At 45.7% G+C, this 23859-nt stretch overlaps 1 protein-coding gene across 1 annotated transcript in view; it reads right to left on the minus strand.

Moving 5' to 3' along the window:
* CD58 (CD58 molecule) overlaps positions 1–23859 on the minus strand; it is a 336400-nt gene that overhangs the window by 124009 nt on the left and 188532 nt on the right. The window contains exon 4 of the mRNA XM_086935648.1: positions 22886–22951. Within this exon, the coding sequence (XP_086791774.1) occupies positions 22886–22951 (66 nt within the window). The remainder of the gene's footprint in view (positions 1–22885; positions 22952–23859) is intronic.

The raw sequence follows: 23859 nt of genomic DNA on the forward strand, positions 1-23859 counted from the left end.
CGCCATGAAGATTGCCATCAATTCCAGCAGGTTGATGTGCATCTTTTGCTGCTTGCCCGTCCATAGTCCCTGCACTGTATAATGGAGGACATGCGCTCCCCAGCCCTGGAGAGATGCGTCCGTCGTTAGCACTATCTGTGGCACAGGCTCTTGGAACGGTCGTCCCCTGCAAAGGTTTTGTGTGTTCCACCAATGCAGAGAGTTGTATGCACGACTGGTCACCAACACTAGGTCTTTTAGATGTCCCTGAGCCTGGTTCCACTGTCGTGCCAAGCACTCCTAAAGCGGACGCATGTGTAGTCTCGCGTGAGGGACTATGAAGATGCAGGAGGCCATCATACCGATCAGCTGCATAAATACTTGCGCTGGGAGTGAGTGTTGGGGTTTGAATTTCTGAATCAGCGATTGCATGCTGTTGATTCTTGCTGAGTTTGGCTGTGCTGTTGCTGCCAGAGTGTTTATTTTCGCTCCTAGGTACTGTTGTACATGTGCGGGTTGTAGATGAGATTTTGAGTAATTCAGTAAAAATCCTAGACTGTGTAGGAGGTGAATTGTGCGGGACATGTGGCAGGCACATTGCTGGGCTGACTTTGCTTGGATAAGCCAGTCGTCCAGATAAGGATAGACATAGATGTGTTGTCTCCGAAGGTGCGCAGCTACTGTCGCCAGGCACTTGGTAAACACTCTGGGGGCTGTAGTGACCCCGAAAGGCAAGACCTTGAACTGGTAATGCTGGTTGTTTATGGTGAACCTGAGATATTTCCTGTGTCCTGGGTGAATTGGAATGTGGAAATATGCGTCCTTTAGGTCTAGGGTTGCTAGGAAATCTCCCTGACTGAGCAATGGTAGAACTTGCTGCAAAGTGAGCATGTGAAAATGTGCTGACAAGATTTATTGGTTCAGGGGTCTGAGGTCTAGAATGGGCCTGAGAGACCCGTCCTTCTTTGGGATTAAGAAGTACAGTGAGTACACCCCTGTACCCTGTTCTTCTAAAGGCACGAGTTCTATGGCCCCTTTTTGCAGCATGCAGATGACTTCTTGCTGCAATAAGTGCATGTGCTCTGCAGACATAGGACGGTGCCTTGGGGGTATGTTGGGTGGAGTGGAGGTTAGTTCTAGACAATAGCTGTATTGGATAAGTTGTCTCACCCACCTGTCTGTGGTAATGCCTTCCCAGACTGGCAGGAACTGCTGAAGTCTTTCCCGACCGGTGTTATATGGTCCAGGGGTAGTGACAAGACGTCACTGTTTAGTGTTGGCGGAGGATCTGGAATTATTATTTCCACGTCCTCTGCCTTTGGTGATGTTCCCACGGTATCCACCCCGATTGTTTTTGTTATAGGTGGTTTGTGTGCCTCCTTTGTTGTATTGGGCTTGCTGTGATGCTTGACCTCTAGAGGCTCCCCTGTTACTGGAGCGAAGAAAGGAACCGCCCCTGAACTGTTGTGACTGTAGAGCTCCCATGGATTTGGCTGTCTCAGTGTCTTTCTTAATTTTTTCTAGGGTCGTGCCTACATCGGGACCAAATAGAAAGTCAGGGTTAACCGGCTGATTGAGTAAAGTTGTTTGGATCTCTGGCTTAAAACCAGAGATGCGTAGCCAGGCATGCCTTCGGAGCATCACACTTGTGTTGACGGCCCTAGCTGCTGTGTCTGCTGCATCTAGCGCACATTTAATGGCTGCATTTGAAATCAGCTTCCCTTCCTGTATTAGCATTTCTGCTCCCTCCTCATAAGCATCAGGCAAGTGCTCTAATGTGTCGTAATGAGCCCTATCATATCTGGCTAATAGGGCCTGAGTATTTGAAATCCTCCAAATATTTGCAGCTTGAGCCGCTACTCGTTTGCCAGAAGCTTCCAAGATTTTGGATTCTTTGTCCGGACGAGGAGCATCACCACTTGTTTGAGAGTTCGCTCTCTCACGAGCATTAGCCAATACTAAGGAGTCCAATGGGAGCTGGCCTTTGATATACGTAGGGTCTACAGGGGCAGGCCGGTATTTCCTTTCAATTCTTGGGTTCACAACCCATGCCCTTGTGGTTTCTTTGAAGATGTCACCAGCGTGTTTAAGGACACCCTTCAGCATAGGCAATGTCTTTACTGACCTTTTCTGAAGTTGAGAAAGTGTCAAACAAAAAGTCTTCTTCTACCGGGTCAGCGTGCATTTCTACATCATGGTTATTGGCTGCTCTTTCAATCAATGCGTTAAACGCAGCTGTATCTTCAGTAGGCGAGGTTTTGACTGTATAGGACTGAGTGTCAGGCGTGGTGTGTGGCTCACCAGGGTCAACAGGGTCAGTCCAGGGTTGAGACTCCTCTTGATCTGTGTCAATAGGATAATTAAATTCCTCCTCATTGTATCCTTCCCCCACATCCTCATTGGTACGTGTGGGAGAATAGGCGTATCCCTGTCCATAGGACTCTACAGGTTCAAAAAGAACAGGTGAGGTGGCAGAATCTCGTTTCTTTTTGAGTGGGATCCGGTATGACTCCATAGGATTCTCTGGAATGATCTTTCTCTTATAAATAGTGAGTCTTCCAGAATCCAAGTCGATGAATAGTTTCGACTGATTATCATAGTAGGGCGCTTGGAAGACAATGTCCTCTTCCATTGGCTGATGTCTTGAGGCTCCTGACACCTTTTTGGCTGAGTCGGTGCTCTTTTGTGGTTTGAACGCTTTAGGTCGTGCGGTCGGGGGCAGTCCGTACTTTATTGGTTGTGGAAGCATAAGAGACGGACTGACCTTCTTCGAGGGTGGCGCCATCTTCGATCCGACCGACTTCGTGTTATCACCAGTTGGTTTGTGGCCTTGCGTCGACTTGAGCTCTTGGTGCACAGCAGGGACGCTCATTTGCTTTGACTTGACATGCTCTTTCGGGTCGATTTTGGTCTTCGACTCGAAGGCCTTGACCACCAGTGGCTTGGAGGCTGGAAGCTTCGGATCGAGAGTCCTTTGTTAGTGTCGCCATCTTTGGACGTCGACGGTGTCAGTGCGACGTGCTTGACCTTAGATACAGGATTCGGCACCCCGATCTTCGGGTCGACACCCCCTTGCGACCCCGAAGGGTTGATGACACTCTTCAATTTGATTGGATCCGATGAATCCAAAGCCGTCGATCCGAGGACTGTCTTTAGCAGTTTCGGTTTCAATTTGGCGTCTGTTTGTTTCGGTTTCGATTTTACCGCTGATTGTGGTTGATCGACCGATGGCTCTTTAGAAATATTCTTAGCCGGGCCTTGACGCGGGGCTATAGAACGTGGAGTAAGATCTTGGCTAAGGCCTTCTGGCGATGCCTCGACCTGAGCGCATTATTTGGCCCGCTACTGCGGTTGGGCCTTGCTCATCGCTCGAGTCGTAATCGACGGCTCCGATGGCTTGTTCGTCGTCCCCTACCTCGACGACGTCTTCATCATGGACGTAGTCTTCTTCTTCGTCCTCGTCATAGTTAGAGTTGTGCTCCGACTCAGGATCCGACTGTTGTTCAGGATCCTCTTCATCGACGCCTTCTTCGTCTTCAGCCTCGAAGATGTTCTCCGGGTCGGGCGCCTTTTCCCGTGCCAACTGTCTTGCGGCGCGTCGAAGCCGAAGTGTTTTTTTCGACCTGAACCGAGAACAGGCCATGCAGCTGGCCTCGTCGTGGTCCGGGGATAGGCATTTATTGCACACTGGGTGTACGTCGATGTGAGGGTATTTAGAGTTGCAAACAGGGCATGGTTTGAACTGGCTCCGTTCCATCGTTGATCATTGATGGGGCCTTTGGTGTTGAAAAAAGGCAAAAGCCTTCGACGTTCGGTTCGAAGAACTGGAACAAGTACGTGGCACCGAACGAAAGACAATACCGACGCCTGAAGGCCTTTTGGCCTTGTGAAAAAGTGTTTTATATCGATTTCGAATTTGAGTTAAGAAAGTACATCCGAACCCAATGGCGGAAAAAAACAATCTGAGGATGGAGAGGATGCCCATGCGCACTGTAGTCCAGGGGAGGAGCCACCTATCTTGTGATACTTCGAAGAACCTTCCAGGACAACAATGTGCAATCATCCGGACCCAACACTAGGCGGCGATCTATGCACAGATATGAATTCAGCAGCCCACATGCCTCGAACCTGTTGTTAGTGGTTCCAATGCATCCACAACTTCACCCATGTCTCTGAGGATACCAGAGAATTATAAACCAAGATGAACCCATTGAATGTCTCCTTATGTTGAAAGTGGAAGAGAACAACAGCAAAAAACTGAACTGTGTTTTTTGTTTTGAGCATGGCCGATCATAAAAAAGTGTGTAACCTCCACATATAAATTCTGCTTTTAACGAAAGATTTTTAGTTTTTTTCTGTTGGCTACATAAATATGGAGTACAACGACGAAGTCCACTTTGAAACCCTAAAGAGGTGATATGGAAGAGGTGTTCTGTATCCCTCAGTGGAGACTCAGAAGTCGCTCTTAAGCACTGAATGCGGTTGGAGAAAATCCCAGAGTGTTCTCTCTTTGGGCATGTGGTGAAGTTCCTCACTGAGGCATGTATATCTGGTCACATGAGTGGAGGGAATGATGTTGAGAGAGGGTAGACAACTGCCCAATTTCTAGGTCTGTAAAAGCTTGGAGAGACAATCTCGGGGAAAGGACGTTCTCCTTAGGAGAAGGGAGAACATGCCAAACAGCCAAAAGCATGTGGTTAGAGAGATACAGTCCTCTAAAGCATCCCCCATGTCAATTAAACAATAAATAAAGTTTAACATATAGACAGCTAAGTCTGTCACAAAATACCATAAAAGTACATATAAATGGAGGAAAAAACAGATAAAAACATTATCAATTTATCCTAGCGTCTCCAAGGAGTTAAAACCATAACTTCGTAAAATTATTAAAATCCATAAAATATTAAGGGATCCAACAGTGACCTCCTTTTAATGGCCCCACTTAAAAAACAGAAGCAACAGCATAACAGACCTGAACGGGGGGTAACATGTGCAAATACAACAGAGATGATCTTGCTTGCTTAAAATTCATACCTTTTAGCACTGTATGATAGATAAACTTAGCTTGTAAAGCAGCATAAAATCCACAGAACAGAGTAAAGTGCAAAGTGACTTGAGAGGAAAATAGGTCACACCCACATGGTCTAATTTTTTTTAATAACAATTTTATTGGCATTTTGCAATGAATTATAACCGGTACGGTACACTGGTATTCAGTGAAGCATACATGGTGTGTCAAATTATTATACATGAGTTATTTATCTTTCACATTAGCCAGTAAGGTTTGTCTTCTACGCATTTACCACATAGCTATGCAGAGTCCTATTACACCGCAGATTACACTTTCTTTGGTCCTATTAGTCACTAACATCTGACAATGATTTGGCCTTGGGGTTCGGTTGATAGTTTGTTATTTTCCCTTAGGTCTAGGAAATGGCTTTTTTACTCAAGTGGTCAGAAGGCTGTCCTCTCGCGGCGAGGCCTCTGGTAGTTGTGTGCCTGGTGTAATTACTCCCCTGAGTTCATGTCTGACCTGCATGTATCGGAAAGTTTCTGTCTGTGCCAGCCCGTAAGTGGTCTGTAACTGGTCAAACGGGACAACCTCACCTTTCTTCCATATATCTCTCACCTTTGACATGCCTATCCGGTCCCACTGTTTGAATCCCTTGGTATTTCGCAGTTTACCGAGCCGTCGGGTTTCCCATAGTGGCGTGGCCTGCATTATGACCCCTTCCCATCCCATTGTTTGTTGTACCTCAAACCAGACTCGGACGGTGTGGGCCGTTGGACCTGTGAGATCCGTCCTCCTAGATTTATTGTATAGTGTTCTCATAATCCCTTCGGCTTCTAGGAGGTGTCTATCCATGCGGAACGCAGGTTCATTATGCGATACGTGAAACCATTGATTTATTACAGTGAGCTGTGACGCCCAGTAATATATTTTTATATTGGGGAGGGCAATGCCACCGTCATATCATCCCCTCACTAGTTTATGCATGGCTATCCGGGCAGGCCCTCTGTCCCACAACAGAGTGGTAACTTTGGCGTTTATCGCTGCAAAGTATGCGGGGGACACCGGAAACTGCATATTTTGTAGGACATATAGAAAACTGGAAAGTGCCATCATCTTAAAGATGGCTGCTCTCCCTAGCAGCGTGAGCCTTAGTAAGCACCAGTGTTTGACATCACCGCGGAAGCACACCAGAGGCTGCATGAGTCTTTCTGCAATAAACTACGTGTTTTGGTGTGTTATATATATGCCTAGGTATTTGAATCCCTCTGCTGCAATCTGTATTTTACAGTTACACGTGAGCCGTGGCGAGGGACGGTAAAGTACATAGAGGAGCGATTTTGCCCAATTCATGGTGTAACCCGAGACCCGCCCATACGCAGGTCATATATCCAGTAGGCTATTAATAGAGCGCCCAGGTGATGCCAGATATAGTAATATATCATCCGCATATAGCAAAATGCGGTCTTTCCATCCTGCCGCCTGTTTCAAACCGCGGATGACGGGATCCTATCATATCCATGCCGCAAATGGTTCCAGTACTAACGCAAAGAGGTGTGGTGACAGGGGACATTTACAATGCCAATAGCTCAAACTCACGTAAATGCGAGACCTGTTGCATTGCAAATGCTTGTTTAGATTTGCATGCAATGCGTGCATGGAAGTGACGCATCACTGATCATATACTGTGCTTCCAAGAGCAGAATGATTCCCATCCAAGCCTTTGCGTGTGTCGAAATAGCTTCTACTCTGGAGGATCCATTAACCATCTTTGCTCTTTGTGCTCCTGTCTCTAATGAACAGGAGAAGGTTGGGTCGGATGTCAAATTGTTCGGCGTGCTAAATCAAGTGCCAATCTTTCAGGGGGCTGGCAAGAGATGGGCAGGGAAAATATGCTAATTATTCAAAGCACCCAATATTTTTTTAATAATGAGACAAGTCATTGTCAGTATATCTTGAAACAGATAAGCCCCCATCAAATACACTCAACAGGAAAGCAGACAGCCGGACGCATAACTAGCAGTTTTGCTGTATTATTAATTTCCCAAAAATATTCAATACAATAGTATAGTGGCGCAGCACGGTTTCCATTAGTGGCTAGTAAGTTCTCCCAAGATCAGGGCCGTTTCTACCATTAGACAAGACAAGGCGGTTGCCTAGGGCGGCATAAGGAGGAGGGCGGCAAAAAACACGAGTTTGGAAATCCCCTTGGCTCCATTGTGTGAAATAACACTGGAGTAACAGCTACGATTTTACAATCTCATTAATGTTGCCTTTTGAAAGTTCTACATTTGTCACATTTCATCTTGATCCAAAATATATCTTCGTTTTGTGTTAAGCTTTCACTGAGGAAGTTTAGTTTTAGGCACATTAATTATTGTCAGAATTGTTTGTCTGTGTGTTCTCGGTCAGAAATCGCAGGTGACCAGTTTTAAACGGCTTTTAACGGATCCAGAGGTGGAGCGTGGCTGTTTCAGACGTAGATTACCTATGGACAGCGGAACTAACAAGGCAAATTCTAGCGACTAAATAAAAAATAATGCCGGATGTAGCCAGCAGAGACTGGTAGCATCTCTTCTGCATTCGAAGAGAAAAAAAAACACATTTAAATGTTGGTCAAAATAAAGATTTGGAACTTGGTATATGGGATTTCCTTCTCTGGGTGCTGCGTCCATTACCTACATCACATTGGGCCCTGCAAATGGGAACAACTGGAAGAGCTTAATGTGCACTCCATCCGGTTTCTCTCTGAGTCTAGGCAGTTTTCGGAAGTGCGGAAGTGACGAGCCACAGAGGAAGCCACGTAGACCTGGAGACCCAGAGGCCAGGAGTCGGAGTCGCTGGGCCCCGCATCAACGAGTGGAGGCTGCGTGTGCGGAGAATAAGGCGATCAAGTGAGCAGTTGTGCAGTGGGTTACCAGGCTAGTGCCACGGTTCCTCCCGTTCCCATAAGTGCGGAGGTGGTCGGCGTGGGCGCTAGGCCAGTGCGGTTTGCACAATGGAGAGGACCACCCCACCCCACCCGGGAATCCTTCACGCTGCATCGCAACAAGGCCAACTTTGACCTTGTTGCGATGGCGCGGCGCTGGAACTGGTGGAGACGAAGGTATTGCAGCCTTACACGTGTTTGCTTTATTTGCTTGCAAGGAAAGCGGGAGTTACGTGGGTTACGTCCGATGTTGTTTTTCTGAGCAGTGTTGGCAACAGTGAGGCCTAAAATTGAAACAAGATGCCCTGCCACTAATTGAAGCTCTTAGCTAGCCTGCAGTTTACGAGCCAGAGGTCATGCTAATCAATTGCACCTGACCTAGCTTGAGCAAGCGCACCTGACTTACAGCGAGCAATAGTGTTGCTGGAATGAATTATTGAGGTGCATCACATAGAGGAATTGATGGTTGTATGCTCTATACCTGCTTGTGTTGTACTGAAATTTCATTTTCATGTGAGTGGTGTGTTATTTCGTGTTTGGTATTATTATATAGTAAGGTTTAGCGCAATATCAGAGCGTTTTACATGAGCACCAGTTATGTTACGCAAGGACACTACCATTTTTCACTGGGCCGTGGGCACGGGGGCATTAAGTGATTTGTCCAGGACCACAGGACGTTGAACGTCATTGCAGAGACTGGAACCGGGCTCCCTAGATTTGAGATCGACAGCCTAGCCCGTTAGGTCACATCCACTCCCAATATTAGTTATTAGGTCATGCTTGTGTCTCCTGCGCTCCTGAGTATGTGCTCACTGTATCGACTGGATTCCTGCTTGGATGAGCCGGAAAGCTGAAAAGCAAAAGTGAAGTTGAACCGCGATGACAGGGGAAGAGAGTGATGGTAGTAAAAGGGAGGGGGCGGCATTTTTTAATTCTCGCCTAGGGCAGCAAAACGCCTAGAAACGGCCCTGCCCAAGATGCACAAAGAACTGAATGTTTCGCCATTCTCTATGCCTTCTATGCATACCTGTGTATGTAGTGTGGCTTGGATTCATTTTCTATGGAGAATCGCATTACACTTTCCTTGTGCCCGCAGGGACGAGTGTAGCAGCAATGGGTTTTGCAGATGATATCATTATCTGTTAAACCTCTCGTTCACATTTATTGGGAGGGTTCGTCCTCTTTGGACTCCTCTTCAAAAAATTGACATTACAATGAGATCACCAACCCAAAAACCTTCTTTGCCCTCCAAAATATATTTTATCTCCATTGACTTCAATGGGATCACCCTCCAGAGCTTCTGGAGCTCGCATTCACTGCAGACTCAAAGGCGTAGTGCTATGTCCCAGTCATACCTATGCTGGGAATAAAATGGGTCGGCAGTCGTGTTATCCAATGTTCTCGAGGATGTGATATGTTTTCATCGGTGGTATCTAGTGTTGATTAAGAGCGGGTAAAAATAGGCACATGATTTTTTTACACATTATTTCTGCCTGAAAAATACACGGCTTATTGCTACTTTAATTTCATCTTCAGATTCCAGAGAACTAAAAAAAATAATTTATTATACTTATGACAGAATACCCTTTTAGGAAAACCAACAGAAGAAGATTAAAGAAAACTGCAATGTTGATGGTGCAATTGATAACCATAAAACTCATTAGGACTACCTTAGTATAGAAGTCCACCTATTTTGAATGAATATTCTCATGTATGTACGGCCAACATCGCACAGTTTGAAATATACAAAAAAATAAAAATCAAAACCTTATTTTTTCTCGTGCATGACTATTGCTTGATAGAAGTGGAAGAATTGTATTTGGAAGACCCTAACACATAAGATGAGCACCTTTCGCTGGCTGAACAGCAGCGCAAATTAAAATACAGTATGTTGCAAGCTACTAGACAAAAGATAATTTTCGAAGGAAGAATGTACAAATATAGAAAAAGGCTTGCTTAAGAAAGAAAACCAGAGCTGGTATTATCTAAGAAGTAGAGCTATTTAAAATCAATGTTTGTCATCATTTGTATCACTTGTTGTCGCCCTGTTAAGAGAAATTCGTCACTTTAATTATCGTTTACAGCACCTCAGAGTGGCTTACAGATGTTGTCTGCATTATCTGTGTTACCTGCTTGACAGATCTGTTCAGCCGAAGAGCCAGGTCTTGAGCGTCTTCCTGAAGGTGTTCAGGGAGGGGGCGCGTCTAATGTCTGCCTGTAGTTCGTTCCAGGACTTGGCTGTGAATTGAGAGAATGATCTTCTGCCTGCTCTGGCTCTTTGGATGCGTGGGGTTTCCTAGTGCATTGGAAACTGGACTGCGGGTGGGCAAAAAGTCACAAGTGGGAGTGGGGGGCCTAGAAGTCACGAACTGCGGGAGGGAAGGGGGGAGACAAGGGAAGAAAACAGTGTTGAAAGTAAAGGGGCTAGTGGTCATGGAAGGATACAAATGATGACATGCTCGTCATAAGGAGGGACTAACAAGCTTACAAACAATCGGGAGGCAGCATTTAGGACCTAAGCCAATTAAATAGATGGGTGGAGTGTGAGTGGAGCTTCCACAAAGCTTCCACACTATACTGAATACTGCATTTATTGCAAAGCGAGTAGCACGTGCGCTGCAACGCTAGGCTTGACCTAAAAATGTACAGACCTTTTCTTTAGATGATGTTAAAAAACAAGTCTTCAATGAACTAGTTAACTGAAGTTGTCGAGATTTTTTCACACACACAAAGCACGTAAATAGCCTACAGTGTGTAGGCCCAAATGTGAGTACAAGGCTCGCTGTGGATAGTCCATGTTTCCTACACAAGATGGGATCTCCATAGAATTTGTGCCAGGCAGTAAAAAGTTCACTCAGTCTTTCCACTTCCGTTGGTTCACATGCACAAAAAAATTCAGCGTGTAAAAAAAGCTTTCTAAATCCCCAAATTTAACTCTTGAAAAGCAAATTTGTGGGACTTCTAAAGAAAAGTACATCCAACTTGTATTTTATATTCAGTTAGAGAAAGGAGAGGTTGCAAAGTCTGAAGTTTTTGGGATAACAAAAAAACACACAGAAACATTCAGAGCTCAGTTGTTATCTTCTGCAAGTGATTGGGTTGGAAAAGAGTGAACAGCCGAGTCACTTAGTTGATTCTTTTATCGCCCCCTGGTGGGCCTAATAAGTTTCCATATCCTTCAGCATTCTAGGACTCGTAGTGCGGAGCATTAAGAACATGGTGGTCCACACTAGACCTAGGACCCTGAAACTGACTGAGAGAGGTGTAGAGCATCTCTGGAATCTACCACCTGTGATGGGCCATTATGCATGCGAGTATTGTAAAGCTTGTCCACTTGCATTGAATGGGAAAAGAGTAGACATCGGCCTACAAAATCCATGGGAATTGAGGAAACATACAACCTGCAATTCGGAAAATGTGATTTATCTGTTGAAGTGTCCGTGCAACCTACAATATGTGGGCATGACTACCCACCGGGTGAAAGTCTGTATATTAGAACACATGGGTAATATCCGTTGTGGCAGATCAAACACCAAACTCACCACCCACTATAAAGAGATGGGACACACCGATAAAAATCTGGTGTGGACATCGTGTGCTTTTTATGATTTTTACTAATTGAAATAAAGTGGTTTTGAATTGAATTGAATTGGTGTGGACAGTCATTGACAGACCATACATCCCCCAACCTTCACTGACACTACTATTTTCCCTCTTTGTAAGAGAACAGAGATGGGTGAATAGATTGAACAGTAGTAGTCAAGGTTTGAACGACGTTATCCCATAGTACCAACTACATGGCATAGTAAATAACTAACAGTACAAATAGAGAAGGTTACATTAGAGCCCTCACGGTCTTAAACAATGAATTTTCTCCCCTCTTTTATGATCTTTTAGAGAAATCAAAGCCTCAAAAGGGATATCTCTAATTGTGATTACACTAATCTGGGGAAATTTAGAACACCGGTCAATGAGTGAGAATCGGAAGTTTAAATATAACCACCAAAAGAATATTTATTGAGAGTATTCCCTAGATTATAAGTGCCTGACATAAGAGTTAGGAGCTAGTTGTCACTATTGGTAAAATAAAAGAACTCCCTTGGTCTGGACACATGTGCATAGAGATATAGAGGGAGAGGCTCCAAATTTAATAAATTCTTCTCCTCTGTTGTCTCCTCATCACCCTCCATTTGTCTGTAACAACTCAGAAAGGGAGTATGACTAACGCGGACAATTCTAGATGACCGCCATAGTCAGTACACATGACCTACACCTAGCAGCAGTCTATCTGTCTCCGGAGTAATTAACCGGATCCAGCTTTGACACGTGTTGCTAGGGGAAACAGTAATAAGCAGCGGAAGGAAGAGTACGTCATCGTCGGAGGACCCAAGTGGGGTGGTGAGGACAAACGCCGGTCTTCGATGAAGTAAGAGAGGCAACGAGAGAGAGAGAGAGAGAGAGAGAGAGAGAGAGAGAGAGGAGATTGCGGGTGTATAACACTCCTCCAGCAAGCCTCTTTGAAACAGGAGACTAACGGCCACATGCATCAACCTATTTAGGAAGTGTAAACGGTGCGAATCGGTAAATTCGGCCGTTTGCGATTCCTAAATAGGGCTATTTTTAGCGAATTCCAAAAATGCGATTGCTTTTAAGGAATCGCAAATTTGCGATTCCTTAAAAGCAATGCATGATTACTTTTAAAATTGCGAATTCGCAATTAGGCGGTGCAAATTACCACGAGGGTGAACCTCGTGGTAATTTGCGAAAATGTATTAAAATGCTCAAAATTGCATTTTAAAACACTGTCATGTTACAGACACACATGTCCTTAGGACATGTGTGTGTGAAACATGCACTTCAAAATACATTTCAGGGGTGCAGGGGGGTCCTTTGGACCCCCCCCTGCACCCATGGAATGCATTAACATTTTGCGATTTCTAAATTGCGATTTCGCACGAAATCGCAAATTAGAATCCGCATAATATTTGCGATTCGGTAAAAAATTCGATTTTTACCGAATCGCAAATATTATGAGATTTAAATCATGCATCCCATTTTGCGATTCCTTATTTGCGATTCCCTAAAAATCGCAAATAAGGAATCGCAAAACCGGACTTTGATGCATGTGGCCAAGTTTCTCTCAGTGTTTCTCGGGCCTTGGTCATTAGGAATAGTGGCGCAAATGAAGGGTGCTCCGGGATGGGAGTGCCTTGAGGTGGGACTTAAAGGGCAGGGAAAACGTTGTCTTGAAGGGATATAATGCGATGGCTACAACAAAGGAGCCTCACGCACATGCTTGTATCCTGGGTACTCCGCGAGTGTGACGGATTACGATACCCAGTAAGGGAACCTAATAACTTTATTTACTTATTTTTAGAACTTATCTTTTCTTGTGTGTTTTTCCACATATAGTTTGACAATAAGACAGCGTTCCCACGGTGGTCCTGGGTTCAGCGAATTACTCCTAAACTCGGGTAAGACACACTTCTAACTAACTTGAGGAGTGGGGTATTCCTCTTTTATGTGCTTTATCCAATGGGTGCAGGAAGGGAAGAGTCCCTCTTCCTTGTTTAAGAGCTTGGCAATTAATGTGCCCACACAATCTCACGGGTGCCTGTTCAGTTGTAACCGCATGAGCATGAATTTAACTGTGGTGGATCAACCAAATAGTCGAGAAATAAAGCACCACACAGAGGTGTACTAACGAGGGTTATTTGATAATGGTATGAAGATCGCTTCCTGAGGGGGAGCGAAACATAATTTGTATGTGTTGTTTCCCTTACAGAAAATGTGCATCCTACTGGAAAAGTAGAAGTTGTATCAGAATGTTTTTTTTGCTGATAAGATTTTGAGTGCCCCAAAGACCACAGTGTGGGGTAAGACCACTAGCACCAAGGGATCCACACCCTGAAGAAGGCCTTGTTGACCCAAGGGGGCTAAACAGGAAGGCCGAAACATGTTGGTACTTGCAGTGGGGATTTAGGGGTAGTTACCCCTCCTGTACATCCTCAAAGCACCTCATTTTTAAATAATCCTGCCAATGGGAACCAAGAATAAAAGGTAATAGAAAGGTATCTACTTAGACTGTTTTAATTTATCTTTTTTTGCACTTGAGAACCCTTCTCAAGGGAATATTCTTCCCTATCACTAAATTCCTTTTCCTACCTTCTATCTATCTCCCTCACCACTGTATATATACAAAACAACAGCACCCTGTAGAGTGGCAAGGCGTATAGTGGAGTGTCATGCAGAGGAACAGCATAGAGTGGAGTAGCGTACACTGGAGTAGTGTACATTGGGGTGGCGTAGACTGGAGTGGTGTCGAGTGGAGTAGCATCTAGTGGAGTGGCAAACACTGCAGTGGCATACTGTCGAATACATTACAGTGGACTGGCATAAATTGGAGAAGTGTGGCAGAGTGGAATAGTGTGGATGGAATGGTGTAGAGTGGAGGGTCGTACAGTGGAGCAGCATTAACTGTAGTGGCAAAGAATGGAATGGTGTAGAGTATATAACATGTTACTCACCATGTAAGCATCCGTTTGTGGCATGTAGTCGTGTAGATTCACATGATATGCATACTCCTGCCATCTAGTGTTGAGCTCAGACGTGTACAACTTGTTTTTGTTCGAAGAAGTGTTGTCAAATCACAAGGTGTAGAGACTCCACCTATCTCCAGTAATGTGCATGGGCATCGGCTCCACTGTTAGATTATTTTTTCCACAAAGAGGGTAAAGATGTAGCTGCAGCCTAGAGAATATAGAAGAGATGGCCATGCACAATGATGGTAAAAGAAGATAACACCTTCTGAACCAACTATAAGTGACCGGGGAAGTATATATATCTACAGCACTACATGTCACAGGTGCCTACACGGTAAGTAACACTTTCTGTTTGTGGCATTTTCCGTTTGTGGCATGTGTAGCTGTAGATACACATGCTGTGCATAGACTAAACGCTGTGTCCCAAAAGTAGTTGCTTAGCCTGAGTATGTTGCCGAAGACTGGAAAAGTGTATATAGTACAGTCTGGCCAACATTAGCTTTCTGGTGGGCCAAGACATCCACACAATAATGTTTAGTGAATGTGTGAGGAATGGACCATGTAGCTGCTGTGCAGATGTTAGCTAGAGGTCTGTTTCCCAAGAAAGCCACTGAAGCTCCTTTTTTACAAGTGCAGTGCGGCCTGGGAAAGAAGGGTAAGGGTCTTTTAGCTTTGGCATAACAGGCCTGTATGCACTTGACAAGACAACGTGCAACATCGGCTTTAGAAATAGCATGCCTCTTGTGTGGTTTGGAAAAAGACACGAAGAGCAGTTGTGTCTTATGAAAGGGTTTGCTGTGACATATAGTACATGAGCGCCCTACTGACATCCAAGGACACCAGGAGTTCTATTGTTTGGTTGAGATGAAAACTGGAGACTATGTTGAGTAGGAATATAGGGTTCGTTTTGGGAACCACTATTGTGATGCACCTGGAAGAAAGGTTCTTCCAACGTGTGTTTCACTGACACACCAAAGAGAAATAATGGCCAAAAGGAAAGCCACCTTCCAAGAAAGAAACTGCAATGAGCAAGAGTCAAGTGGTTCCATCGAGTACTATTTTGAGTTTCCATGCAGGAACAGGGGGTGGGGGCCAGGGGCCCTGGGGTGGGATAACCTATTTGAGCCCTTCCATGAAAGCCTTAATGACTGGGATTCTGAAAAGTGAAGTGTGCAGCTTATTTTGAAGGTAAGCTGTAACAGCAGTCAAATGGAGTCTGATAGAAGTGTAGGTAAGGCTTGACTTCTGTAAGTGGGGATGGCGCCGAGGTTGTGAGAGGGTCAATACATCTAGGGTGACAGTAGTGGATGAACTGTTTCTACTTAGCAGCAGCTAGGTAGAAAAGTAGAAAAAGTAGAAAAAGTAGAAAAGCAGAAAATAAGCATGCTGGCTCTGTTTGTGGATGCTTGATTCCGTTCTGGGAAGGACATGGCTGTTGTAGTTCGGACTGGACTGTTCCCATGGGGCACAGGGTCAGAGCTGATTTGCATATCGCCATTGTCTAACCCAGGGTGGTGTGGAGTGCAAGAAAACTATGGATTTGGGCCCAGATCTTTGGACTGGGGTGAATGTGTGACATTGATCCACATTCGGTCCATCACCTGTTTTGTTTGCAATTGCCGCCATAAGTGCGCTGGGGATGCTCAGACGTGGGTCCCAGGCACTCCACACCACTGGAGTCAAGCTAGCCGGGCTGATGAGAGGTGTTACCTCGAAACCGGTCCGGTCCTCGGATGCTTGATTCCGTTCTGGGAAGGACATGGCTTTTGTAGTTCGGACTGGACTGTTCCCATGGGGCACAGGGTCAGAGCTGATTTGCATATCGCCATTGTCTAACCCAGGGTGGTGTGGAGTGCAAAAAAACGATGGATTTGGGCCCAGATCTTTGGACTGGGGTGAATGTGTGACATTGATCCACATTCTGTCCATCACCTGTTTTGTTTGCAATTACCGCCATAAGTGCGCTGGGGATGCTCAGACGTGGGTCCCAGGCACTCCACACCACTGGAGTCAAGCTAGCCGGGCTGATGAGAGGTGTTACCTCGAAACCGGTCCGGTCCTCGGATGCTTGATTCCGTTCTGGGAAGGACATGGCTTTTGTAGTTCGGACTGGACTGTTCCCATGGGGCACAGGGTCAGAGCTGATTTGCATATCGCCATTGTCTAACCCAGGGTGGTGTGGAGTGCAAAAAAACGATGGATTTGGGCCCAGATCTTTGGACTGGGGTGAATGTGTGACAATGATCCACATTCTGTCCATCACCTGTTTTGTTTGCAAATTCCGCCCTAAGTGCGCTGGGGATGCCCAGACGTGGGTCCCAGGCACTCCACACCACTGGAGTCAAGCTAGCCGGGCTGATGAGAGGTGTTACCTCGAAACCGGTCCGGTCCTCGGATGCTTGATTCCGTTCTGGGAAGGACATGGCTTTTGTAGTTCGGACTGGACTGTTCCCATGGGGCACAGGGTCAGAGCTGATTTGCATATCGCCATTGTCTAACCCAGGGTGGTGTGGAGTGCAAAAAAACGATGGATTTGGGCCCAGATCTTTGGACTGGGGTGAATGTGTGACATTGATCCACATTCTGTCCATCACCTGTTTTGTTTGCAGGCTCTGTTTGTGGGCCAGCGTTCTTCTTTCAGAATGGTCACTCTGCAAGGAGGTTAAAGTAGACGAATTCTAAGACCTCAGGAGCCAAATTGCAGGATTGAGCAGCTGTGGGCGGGATGCCTGGGAGTGCCTTGGTTTTGAGAAAGAAGGTCCTGCCGGGTGGGGAGCTTCTTGTGAGGGACTAGGGAAAGTTTGAGCAGAGTGATGAACCAAGGCTAGTGTTCCCAGGTTGGAGCTACTAGGATGAAAGTGAGGGATATTGGTCTCAGCTCCCGAACCACGAATGATTGGAGTGGGAGAGGCGGAAAAGCGTAGGCAAATATCGCAGACAAATTCATTCAAAGTGCACTGCTCATGGATTGTGGGAGCCTGGAGACAAAGCTTGGGCATTTTGCTTTTGGGCAGTGGGGAACAGGTCTATCTGCAGGAACCCCAAAAGATGGAAGACTTGTTGATGCATCCTGCTGAGAAGTCTTCCAAGTTGTTGTGCATGCCGGGAATGTACTAAATCAGCAGATGCACTCCGTTATGTTATGTTACGTTAATATGAGGTTTATATAGCGCGCGGCTACTCAGGCAGAGTGTCCCGGCGCTGTGCAGATCTGTAGAGAGACGTAGAGCAGAAAACAGGCGCACTAGAGGCTGAAAAGCCAGGTCTTTAGGCCTCTATGATGTATTGCCCTACACCAAATGCACTGGGCTCGCGTAGACAACTGAATTGAGTGTGTCCCCCTCTGTTTTTGTAGATAGAATATGGCACTCATGTTGTAGGTCCGGACAAGGACTACTATCTGCTGTATGAGGGGAAAGAATGATCTGGGGGTCAGCTGGATAGCTAACAGTTCTAGGCAACTGATGTGCAACCTCTTGTGTGCAGGAGCCCACATTCTGGATAATGGGGTCCTGTAGGTGCGGCCCATTTGGTCACATTGATGGTGAAGCCTAAGCTGTGAAGGAGTTGTATCGAAGTCTGTGTGGGCACTAGGCTTTGGTGCTGCATAGCGCTCTTGATCAGCCAATTGTCCAGGTAAGGGAGCACGTTGTTGCCGCTCCATCTGAGGAGAGTACTTACCACGGCTAAACATTTGGTAAACACCCTCAGGGACGTGGTGGCCCAAAGGGGTAGACATTTGAACTGATCATGCAGGCCACTCACCAAGAATTGCAGTTATCTTCAATATGTTGAGTGAATGGGTAAGTAGAAATAGGCATCCTTCGGCTCGAGCGTGGTCATGATGGCGCCTTGCTGTAGCAGGGGAATGACATCCTGCAGTGTTACTATGTGGAAGTGCTCCGACAGGATGTACTTCAGGAGGGGCCTGAGGTTGAGGACGGGTCTGAGAGAACCATCCGTTTTGGGGATTAGAAAGTATAGGGCATACAACCTGTGCCATGATGTTGTAGCAGTACAGGCTTTATGGCCCCTTTGGCGAGTAATGCGTGCATCTGCTCCTGGAGCCATTGTTGATGTTCCGGGGATAGTCTGTTTGCAGGGAGAATGTTTGGCGGTGAATGTGTGAGTTCTAAACTGTATCCCTCCTGTACATCTAGTCAGAGGTGATTTGCACTCACCGGTTCAGGAACCCCTGCTATCTTCCCCCAACGGGAGCTGTAGGTTTGTTGCGGAAGGTCAAGAGCATCATTGTTTTGGAGGGGCAGCCCCTTTGGGGGCTGTGCCCTTTCCCCTGCCATTATTCACCATGTAGCCTCCCCTGCAATAACCTTGTGAGGGAGTTTGCTGCTGGTGCATGGGGAAGGTGGTCGAAGTCCCCAGGGTGGTGTTATTTGCTGCGCTGCAATACTGGGGTGGTGAAAGGACTCAGGAAGCTGGTGTTTGGAGGGCTTGCATGTCTTTGGCCATGTCTGTGTTCTTGATTTGTTCTAGCATCTCATCGACTTGGGGCCCGAAGAGATGCTCCCCATCGAAGGGCACATTCAGGAGGTTTTGTTGGGCTTCCGACTTAAAGCCGGAAATGCGCAGCCATGAGTGGAGGGGTACAAGGACGCTGGTTTTTATGCCGTGAGCAGCTGTGTCCAAAGCATCTAAAACACAACAGATTTTAGAAATGATTCTCCCTTCTGCCACCAACTCCTGCCCCCTCTTTCAATATTGTTCTGGTAGATGTTGGATGAGGTCGTCCATCTGATCCCAGTAAGCCCAGTCGCTCCCGAAGAGAAGCCTTATAGTACTAGTGATGCGCCAATGGGTGGCAGATTGTGAAGCAACACGTTTACCACAGGTCTTTTTACTTTCCCGGTCTGTGGGGACTGGGGGCATTCCCTGTGAGTTTGCCCGTTTCCTAGCCATGGGGACAACTAAGGAAACGGGGGTACTTGGCCCCTGAGGTAGGGTAGGTAAGAGGGTGGAGCCTTGAACTTTTTGTCCACATGAGGCATGACTACTTGCACCTTCACAGGCTCTTTAAAGATATTCCCAGCATGCTTAAGCATGCCCTTTACCATTGGAAGGTCCTGGAGGGACCGATGTGTAGAGGAGAGGGTCTCAATAAGGAAGCCTTCTTCACCGTGCCGGTCATGAAGTTCTACCGCGTGAAAGCGAGGTAGTATCGTCCAGGGGTAAAGGCTTTGTGGGCAATAGGTCGGGGTAAAGTCAGCCAAGGGCTCCATGTCATAGTTGTCCCAGGGTCAGGGGTCTAGGGATCATAGGGTGGGTCATAAGGAGAGCCTGGGCTGTCCCCTTACCCCAAATGTAAAAAACCCTGTGGTGAGGGTGACTGAGGATCTACAGGCAGCAGAGAGAAGTAGGGACCGGGACGAGGAGAGAAGGAAGAGGGAGAGGACAGGAAGGAACAGGAAGCAGTGTAGAGGTGCCTTTGTCATGGAGGCAACAAAACAGAAATTTGAGGTGAGCAGATTCAGATGGTCGCTGGTATTGTACGGTGCTCTATATATGAGCTGCTCTATACCTAAACATGGAAACTATCCAGAGTTCCTTGCTTCCTTTTTTGTGCGGCCATCTGATCCTGAAAGGGTACTGTTTTGACTTCTACTGGGTGCTCCCTTGTGTTTGGACAAAGCTATACCTTTCTGAAGAGCTAATAACATGAGTGAAACACGTCAGGGGTCGCTTTTATTCATTCCAGGTTGGTTTGCATGGTATTATACCAATCCAAAACTGTAGTACTGTGCCTAGAGAGGTAAAAGGTTTTTGTCGTTTTTCAGCTTGGCATGGATTGCACTAGCTAACCTTATGCTTAAAGACTTTGCTGTAAACATGGCAGGAGACGTCACTTTCTAGCTCTGCATGGATGGCACTGTGCTAATCATATGCCTAAAAACTTTGCTGGAAAAACAAACATTTGAGGTGAGCAGATTCAGAGTGTTGCATGGTGTTCTATATAGGAGCTGCTCTCCACCTATACCTGGGAACTACCCAGAGCGCCTTGCTTCCTTTTTTGCATATTTTATGGAGCACTCCAAGCCTGAAAGGGTATTGCTTTGATATTAATCTATTTCACCTTAATCATAATACTCTAATGATGTACTTACCTGTCTGACGTTTTGGAATCTGAAAAAAGCGGGTCTGAAATTTTCACGGATATCAAATTTGTGGCGTACACAAAATATGTATCAAAAGTGTATCTCCTAAATTACTAAGTAAAATGCTATATATTCCCACCGATGTCTACATTTGCGAAGCAGAAGCTGTCCCAAAAGGGTTTCAGTATTTTAATTATTTTTTGTGATCATAGTAGCGGTCACAAACCATGAATACGTATCCTTGTGAGTTTCTAGTTAGTATGAATGGCGCATCCAATCTTACCATGTAGCAAGGAGTCACAATGTGAAAACTGTGCATTTCAAACCTGTTTGCTCCTTTTACACATTATAACTAAGGGTTTTGGACTCACAGAGCGTGTTGTATATAAGGCCCGTTGGAACTTGGGATATCAGAGTTGTTATACATGTGTATGGTGGTTACCCACTAGTTGCAGCATCAGGTGATGTAGTGAACCAGTCAAAGGGGCTACGTTGGATGTTTCATTTTGCTACAAGGTGGATTCTGCTGGAAGTGCCATGTCCTGTATTACATACTAATTTATTTATTTTGAAGGTTTTATATAGCGCTTTACAAGTCAAGGAGAAGGTAGAATATAGTAATCCACGAGCTAGGTGAGTAAGTTATACATAGTTCTAAATCGAGAGAAGACAGTGCTAAGCTAGCGCAAAACAAAATTAAACAGAAGGACGAATAGGACTGCAAGAAACAGCAAGTAATACAATACAGTGAATAGACTTAGAGTTCCTGTGAACTTAGCCATGAGGATCGCTTTCACTTCTCTTTTGAAGGAGGCAGAGGAAGGGCTCATTCTTGTTTCACTGGGCAAAGCGTTCCATATCCTCGGAGCCATACCAGAGAAGGACCGGTTATACATTTGTTTCTTGGAAAATCGTTGAGGTTGTAGGAGAAGAGTCTTGGCACTCCTGGAAGCTCTGCTGCCGGCTGAGAGCACCAGTTTCTGAGCTAGGTATTGTGGGGCGTTGTGGTAGAGGGCCGTGTGCGTCATACAAGCGATTTTTAAATGAATTCTGGCTTGAAGCGGTAGCCAGTAGAGGGCTCTCAGGTCTGGGGATATGTGAGCGTTTCTCTTAGAACCTCTCTTTGAACAAACAGATTTGACCATATGCTCTTAAACTTTCTTCTATGATACATTCTTAATGCAAATGAGTGTGGAGAAAATCGAGTCAAAATCAAGCCAGTACAGGCCCTTAAGTAAGCAGCAGAAAAATGTAAAAAAACAGTATCAGCTCTTTACTTAAAGAAACAGAAAACAATTCAATAGGAAAACTCCAAGGATTGCTTTTTTAGACATCTCAAAGGGCCAGATGCATCAAGCGAAATGCGCTCGCAAAAGGGCCAGATTCTCAGAATCTGGCCCTTTGCGAGTGCAATTTTTGCATTTGGGATGCATCATCCCAAATGCAAAAATCGCAAATAGAGAATTCGCTAAATTGCGATTGTTTGCATTTAAGGAATCTCAAGTTGAGATTCCTTAAATGCAATGCATGAAAGTATCAAAAATAGTGAATTCGCTAATAGGGCACGCAAATTACCACGAAGTACAACTTCATGGTAATTTGCAAAAACTTTGAAAAATGCACTTTTGTGCATTTTTCAAAGTTTCATGTTGCGCACACACATGCCCTAAGGGCATGTGTGTGCGCAACATATGTGCACAGATCACATTCAGGGGTGTAACAGGGTGTCCTTTGGACACCCCTGCACCCTTGAACTCGCAATCTCAATTTGCGAATCGCTAATTGCGATTCGCAAATTGAGATTGTCTTCCCATTCATTCCTATGGGCCTGTAGGCCCATAGGAATTAATGGGGAGGTATTCATTAATTGCGACTCGCAATTTGCGAGTCGCAATTAAGGAATTCTAAGGAATCGCTATTTTTATAGTGATTGCTTGATGCATTCCATTTTGCTATTCCTTATTAGCGATTCCTTAATTTTCGCTAATAAGGAATCGCAAAATGGATGCTTGATGCATCTGGCCCTAAAGATCATCTGTGGTGCTACAGCACCTCACTGTCTCCCACCATTGAATTACTATCGCATCCCTCTAAAACAGGGTTGCCTTAACTGGCCCAGTGATGGCCGGATCTGAACCACATTTCCAGGATAACCATTGGCCGTGGAAATGATTCCCATCTAGCTACTTTTTACTTCATGTGGATATCCAGAACATACAGCAGGGCCAGGCCCTCGTGGAAGGGATCACCGCATACCGGAGTCATTGTGCATAACTTACTAAGAAGTGGTTAAAGAAATTAAGCATGTACTTACCAATACAAACGGCCAGGGAGACAATCACAGGAAAAATAAGAACCCATCTTCGACGGGGTGTTTTTTCTACAAGACAAATAAACAAATTGCAGTGAAAATGGAAATATTTGAATACTGTTCTCCCCTTCAAGAAAATCACAACGCAAAGGAAGACCAGGCCCACGAGGTACCTTGGTATAATTAGTCAATATCTGGCTCCAGACTGAGCCCCTTTGAATTTTGTTTTGTACACAGGATTTAAACCCTAACAGTAAATGTAAATGTAAATGTATTGCGATTTATATAGCGCACGTATCACCCGAAGGCATCAAGGCGCTTGCCTTGGGAACCCGTCCTGGTATTCCCCTGTGAGATAACCCCAGAAGGGTATCCACAAGGTGAAAGCCAGGCATCCCGCCGCGAGGGGCCGTAGTGGAGATTAAGCAAGCTATTGCCCAGAGTCGCAGAGTGTGAACCCGTGAGTCGAGTAGGCACCAGAACGAGAATTATCGAGTCCGTGGAATTTTTTAGCCCAAGACCCGCCGAGTCGGGGAATTGAACCCTGGTCCAGGACCGATCTCAGCTTCCGGGTCTGCCGCCTCTAACCCCTGAGCCACACTTCTCCACAGCATACCAAGAATAAATATTATATACCTTGAACGCCTCAGACATTAGATGTTGCAACTGAAACTGTGAATTTCGTGCTCAGGGGGTTGGGCAAGGGGTCATTTTTTAAGGAATCTTGCCCAGGACTTCACTACAACCTCTCTCTGGAATTCCCTGGCCACTGAGGTCAGACGTGCCTGAGTTAGCGACACTGTGCTCCACCCTACAACACTCCACTCTATGCCACTCCAATGTACGCCACTCCATTTTACTCCACTCTACAACACTCCACTCTACCCCACTCACTCCGACACTCCATTCCACACCACTTAAATCTGCTCTACTCCATTCCACTCTAGGACACTCCACTGTCTTCTATGCCACTAACT

The sequence above is a fragment of the Lissotriton vulgaris genome, chromosome 8 (assembly GCF_964263255.1).
Source record: "Lissotriton vulgaris chromosome 8, aLisVul1.2, whole genome shotgun sequence".
NCBI classification, from domain to species: Eukaryota; Metazoa; Chordata; class Amphibia; order Caudata; family Salamandridae; genus Lissotriton; species Lissotriton vulgaris.